Raw genomic sequence first — 5,870 nt, forward strand, 5'->3', positions numbered from 1 at the left:
AAATAACTATGTGAATAAATAAGACACAGATATGTAATGTGAGAATGATATTGTGAAATAATGGAACACATTTTGAAAAAAATGCTCATTATTGTGAAATATATTGCATTCTGCTATATAAATTTACTTATTATTGTGAAATATTATTTCATGGTCATTATTTTTCACAATAACAGAGATTATTCCTGAGGCATTTTATTTATTTCCAGCCGTTTTTAGTCCAAAATGACCTTTTTTCAAAGTCAGTCTTTATTTCAAAATCCCGTTTTTCCCGATGGTCTATTTATTTCATAATGCGACTTTTCAGCAGAATGACTTTGTCTGTCAATCAATGTAAGTGGGCTGGACCTTTGCACCTATTGGCTTATCGTTTACCATCGACTAGTTTTCCTGGATACCGGCTCCGCGGACGGCTACTGCAGCTAGCAACAGCGTGCTAGGTCAAAAGTCACGGAGGATGGCGGACTGGTGTGAACTTCAGCCAGTTCTGCTCATTTAAGCAAATCAGATAGAGAGGGATCATTTACCTGTAGATACTGTTTTGAGTCGTTTAGATGTTTCTGAAATGCTTGGGATGATAATTGCTCTTCAAGATGTTCGCATCGATGACAGCATTGTCAAAGGTTTAAGATCAATTCAGCACCGTGTTCGTTTGGAATACGCCGAGGAAGAACAGTCTTCAAATGTTGGCCGTCCACGTCTAGAAATCCCGGTGCAGCACTCAGGACTTTAGTGCTGTCCGGGATAACCGTCGGGGTAATTGCCGATACGTTTTCTGTGTCTCCGAGCACAATTAGGAGGAAAATGACGGAGGATGGTCTAAGGTAAGTTTATGCTGTAATTGAGCACCTGTGTGATTCTGTACACAGCATTGTTTAGATGTTGACCTTAATTATGACGTTTGACAATGAATTATTATCGCTTACTTTTTTTTGTTACTGTCTAAACTAAGTGGGGCAGCTACGGCTAAAGCTATCGGCGCCATCTCGGCGTTGAGACACGTTTAGCAGTGTTAGCTGTTAGTGTGTTAACTCGGAGACTGGGGTCAGTGGAGCCTGTAGGAACCTTTTACACAGAGAGTAGACCCACCAGCTTTCCACAGTCTACTTACTTATCACATCTTGTTAGACAACAGGGTCATTAGTGCTTTAAATAGTACATAGTTGAATGTTTCATTGCTGTTTGCAGTTGATTGTTCTCTGATAACGCATAACAAGGTTGATGTTAAATAGCGAGTTTATTGAAATGGTTTTGTCTATTTCAGCAGCATTATAGATATCATACTTTCTCTGGTGTCTTCGGTAAAGCTAAAACAAGAATACATTTACATCCTTGGTTCTTTCAGCATTAATTGGAAAACTTTGAGATTTGCTGTGCGCCTCCCAAGCCATTCTTTTTTATCCCACCTGTCAGGTATAGATGGCAATACTTTAAACAAAGTTAAATTTGTTATACCTGAAGAGAACCAATCCTGACCTAGAATGGGTGAATGAATAATTAGTTGGTAGCCAATGCCTAAGCAACTCACATAGGCCCTGGCAGACTCAATAAGTCCATCTAGGAACAGCTGCAGGAAACACCTCTTCAGTTTAGATTTAAAACATGTGCATGCTCTTTCAGGTTGATGAGGATTATGGTGTGGACTGGACAGGACAACATAATCGCTGCCCATCAAATGAGATCACCATTCCTGAGATTCAGCTCCCAGATGCACTGAATGAACAAGACCCTGCTGTGCTACCAATACTTCAAAATCACTTGTAGAAAGACATTATTACATTTAATCAGTTTCTATGTCAGGAGGATTTTTTTTTTTTTTAAATTTCTACAGCTTTGTAGCTAATACTGACTCAAAACAGCATAACCAATTTCATTTTCAACAAAACAGTGAGTGGCTATAAAACAGGATTTGTTTTATACAGCTGTCACTTTAATGATATTCATTTCTTGGTTGGATATACAGTACATGTCAACTCTGAGCAGATTTAATACAATGAACACAGTACAGTAGTGTAACATCTTAATTCAAATAATTTTTTCTAGAAATTTTTTTTGTATCAGTAGCGAGTATAAACAAAACATATTGTGTAATTTATAATGTACAGTGAACAACTGATTTTGATATCTGAACTCTTCATCAGTTTATATTAAAAAAGCCATAAATGCACACCTGTACTCTGTATTTTTCACTGTCAAGTGTATTAAAAAGAACTAGAACTCACTAGATTGTCCGTTTCTTTGAACACCGAGTACAGTAATGTGATGCAAGAAAGAAGAAATGGTCTAATTTTACCATGTGGTTATGGAATCAATCGTAAACCAGACCAAAACCTGAGTCAGTAGAGTTGAGACACACCTGAATGTCCATTAGAAATGACTCATAGGTACAGTAGTGTGCAGGAAGACGTAGTACTTCAAAACCGGTGGAAGACTTTGGAAGATTGCTGTTGACCACTTCCACAGTCATTTCTCGGCAAGACTTCCCATCCTGTCCAAAACTTGATGAGGGCTTTTTGTTGTGCACAAGATGCTGCAACAGAAGATTGTTTTAAACTATAATGACATCCTATATTCATTATTTTGAATCTTTTATGGAGAAATACCATAAAAGATGACCACTTACATACAGGGCACCAGACATTTTTGCCCCACTCAAATTGCTGTTGTAGCTTTTATAGATATTTTTATGTTAACAAAGCTAAAAGTAGTCTATATACAATTCTAGTGCAACTGATAATGCCACCACTTATGTATTGCATGGAGCAAATAACAAAACAAAATTATACTATAGCGTAGAGCTGGGCGATAGAACGATAACGATATGTATTGCGAAATAACTTTTTCTCAATAGAAAAATTAAACTATTGCGATAGACCTCACCGCTCTTGTCCTTTTTATAAAAAAATAAATAAAAATAAATATCGTGATATGAAAAAATCTCATATCGCCCAGCTCTACTATAGTGTACTTTGTTAATGACCCAAGATCACTGGACTGTATGTAATTTACCAAAGGGGCGATCGGGGCGATCGTGGCTCAAGAGTTGGGAGTCCGCCTTGTAATCGGAAGGTTGCCGGTTCGAGCCTCGGCTTGGGCAGTCTCGGTCGTTGTGTCCTTGGGCAAGACACTTCACCCGTTGCCTACTGGTGGTGGTCAGAGGGCCCGGTGGCGCCAGTGTCCGGCAGCCTCGCCTCTGTCAGTGCGCCCCAGGGTGGCTGTGGCTACAATGTAGCTTGCCATCACCAGTGTGTGAATGGGTGGATGACTGGATATGTAAAGCGCTTTGGGGTCCTTAAAGCGCTATATAAATACAGGCCATTTACCATTTACCAAAGTATAATCAGAGAAAACCAATGGCAAAATACCTATCGCAGCAGACTTACCATTTTCAATGAAGGACCGAAGGTAACCTGCCACTCTGCATTTATCCTCGAGAGCATTCCTCTTCTTCCTCATCTTCATCTTCTGTGGCAGGCCACAGTCATTTTATAGCTTTACTTATCTTGTAGTCTTAAGAGCATCAGCAACATTAGGTGTATTTTTATTAAATGTAACCCAGCTGTTCAACTAACCCACGCATACAAAACAGTATATTGGTGTTTTGTGTCAACAATTAATGTTCATCCTTCATAAATTAACCAAATAGCTTTACTATTCAGATGTTAAAAGATGTGACCTGACCTTACCTCACAACAGGGAGCAGTCTCTGATTCCCTTGGTAAGAAAGGAGGAATGATGTCTGATCTTTCTGTCAGAAGCGGCCATACCATGGTTTCCTTAAGCCCTTTCCTCAGCTGCTTGACTTGACGACTTGTTTGTGTTATGACCTACAACGGTGAGACCAAACCAAAACTGAAGTTGGAGTCTGTAAAGTGACACACACTTTAAATGTTAAATATTTAAAGAACATCCACTGTACTAGTAAAAGCATTTTCAAATTATACCCACTTACAAAATCACTACGTTGAACTAAAATTGCTTTCTTTTCTTTCACATAGATTACTTGTCTTCCATATTAGCACAGAAGATAAGCCACTTTAAAACAGTCATGAATAACTATTACCTACAACAATGTAAATAGTAATACAGACATTAACCCAGAAGACAATTATTTTCTCTTACCTAATTTATAGAATTCTTTGCTATGATAAAAAACAGTATTAAAAAAAATCTGTGACTAAACTGATTAAAAAGCTCATTTTTGCCAGACAGACAGACTAACCAAGCAATAATAACATATTGTTACTTACCCTGAACAGCGTTTCGTGGAGTGGAGCTAGCTGTGATAGCGTTAGCATTTGCTAACGTTAACACTGTGCGGTTGTGATGAGAACTTGGACCAGGGACCACTTCATCTCCAGTACACTGCTGCAATACGCAGACTGAGGTGAAGACGTTCAATCTAAGCGGTTAGCAAGTTCTCTGAGTAACTCAGAAACGGACTTGTTTCCTGCAGCCATGCCCTTCACAAGAATTGATACACCTGTAACGTTATTCGCGCCCAGTGTTTTGCATTTGTCGGTGCCTTAAGTTTATTTTGAGCTGCATACTGCCGCCAGCTGCATAGGAGATGCATTGCACCATTAAACCTAAATCGACAATTCATGTGCTATTACTTATGTCTGAGTAAAGGAGCAACCAATCACACAACTGGCTCCGCCCTGTCTTTCTTGATTGACAGACAAAGTCATTCTGCTGAAAAGTCGCATTATGAAATAAATAGGCCATCGGGAAAAACGGGATTTTGAAATAAAGACTGACTTTGAAAAAAGGTCATTTTGGACTAAAAACGGCTGGAAATAAATAAAATGCCTCAGGAATAATCTCTGTTATTGTGAAAAATAATGACCATGAAATAATATTTCACAATAATAAGAAAATTTATATAGCAGAATGTAATATGTTTCACAATAATGAGCATTGTTTTCAAAATGTGTTCCATTATTTCACAATATCATTCTCACATTACATATCTGTGTCTTATTTATTCACATAGTTATTTATTTCATCTTGACCTATTTATTTATTTAATTTTGAACACTTTGGAGTTCCATAAAGACAAGCTCATGCATCATGATAGTTTAAAAAAGAGCTTTAAGTTAAATGGTTTTCTATTGTTGTGATTCATCAACTCATGTCATCTGTGAAGGTCACGACTCACAGCAGCCCCTTTAAGAAAACACCTTTCCTTCAGTAAAATGACCTCTAAAGCAGATACATCACTGTGGACAAAAGGCAGCTTTGTGCACCATCTTTCGAAAAATTGTGTGCCCCTGGTGGTTTGAGTGACATGCAGCTCTCTCCTGAGGCGAACCCCAATCAATAGCACCATTTCCAGGTAATCCCTGCTCCTGTCTTCCTGACACTGTTAACACTCACACTGGCTGTAATAAACCAGATGGATCAATACAAGACCAGTTCAACACAAAACACTTCCATCTCAGCTAATGCAGTGATATGTGGACTGGATATCCCTGCAATCTGATCCCTCACCATCTCTAATTATCCAGTTGTCTGTAATATTCTGTAATTTATGTTGTGATTAAGACTGTGATTATCTATCTATCTATCTATGTAGACATAAAGAATCATTTTTTTAAACATTTTTTCATAGATTGACTTTTCCATAGTAATTTAGATTAAGTTTTTAAATTTCTGCACTACTACATTAAATGTTTTAACTACAGGTTACATGTTTAGTAGTTACAGGTAAAACTGACGTTTTTGCATACCAAAGGGTCACAAATAAAAGAAAATGTTTACATTTTTGTCAGATATGGTGAAACAGAGTCGTTGCATTTGCTGTTTGTGAATGAACATGATTAACATTGTGTCAGGCCCTCAAAGGCCCATACTGAACCAGAGAAACT

The 5,870-nt window shown here is 37.9% G+C and overlaps 1 protein-coding gene and 1 long non-coding RNA gene across 4 annotated transcripts; one reads left to right on the top strand and one right to left on the bottom strand.

Annotated features, from left to right (window-relative positions):
• On the top strand, positions 1-2,221 carry LOC146709531 (uncharacterized). Its single transcript, XR_014920449.1, has 2 exons — positions 1-824; positions 1,621-2,221. It is a non-coding gene; the product is annotated as an uncharacterized LOC146709531 (long non-coding RNA).
• Positions 550-4,709, bottom strand: LOC146709532 (uncharacterized). 3 transcript variants are annotated; one of them, XR_014920448.1, is made up of 4 exons: positions 4,251-4,707; positions 3,687-3,827; positions 3,384-3,510; positions 550-2,530 (listed from the first exon to the last, which is right to left on the bottom strand). XR_014920448.1 is itself a non-coding variant. In XM_085456541.1 (4 exons), exons 1-4 carry the CDS (start codon positions 4,296-4,298, stop codon positions 2,415-2,417), a joined length of 387 nt encoding a protein of 128 aa, XP_085312667.1. In that variant the 5' UTR covers positions 4,299-4,702; the 3' UTR covers positions 550-2,414. The 3 variants fall into 3 exon arrangements, 1 of the variants encoding a protein (XP_085312667.1); XM_085456541.1 differs by having other exon boundaries at positions 3,384-3,465; positions 4,251-4,702; XR_014920447.1 differs by having other exon boundaries at positions 3,384-3,865; positions 4,251-4,709.
• Between the last annotated feature and the right edge of the window lie 1,161 nt (positions 4,710-5,870).

This window comes from Copadichromis virginalis, linkage group LG5 (genome assembly GCF_057382275.1).
Source record: "Copadichromis virginalis isolate Kocher_CV1m ecotype Utaka linkage group LG5, C_Virginalis_male_GT1.1, whole genome shotgun sequence".
Classification (NCBI taxonomy): domain Eukaryota; kingdom Metazoa; phylum Chordata; class Actinopteri; order Cichliformes; family Cichlidae; genus Copadichromis; species Copadichromis virginalis.

Bases quoted from the DNA above. Each gene is read 5' to 3' on its own strand.
- LOC146709532 (XM_085456541.1), bottom strand. From the start codon at position 4,298: ATGCTAACGCTATCACAGCTAGCTCCACTCCACGAAACGCTGTTCAGG. The intron at 3,466-3,686 runs GTAAGGTCAGGT...GGCCTGCCACAG, and splicing joins AGACTGCTCCCTGTTGTGAG to AAGATGAAGATGAGGAAGAA. The intron at 2,531-3,383 runs GTAAGTCTGCTG...CTTCTGTTGCAG, and splicing joins TCGGTCCTTCATTGAAAATG to CATCTTGTGCACAACAAAAA.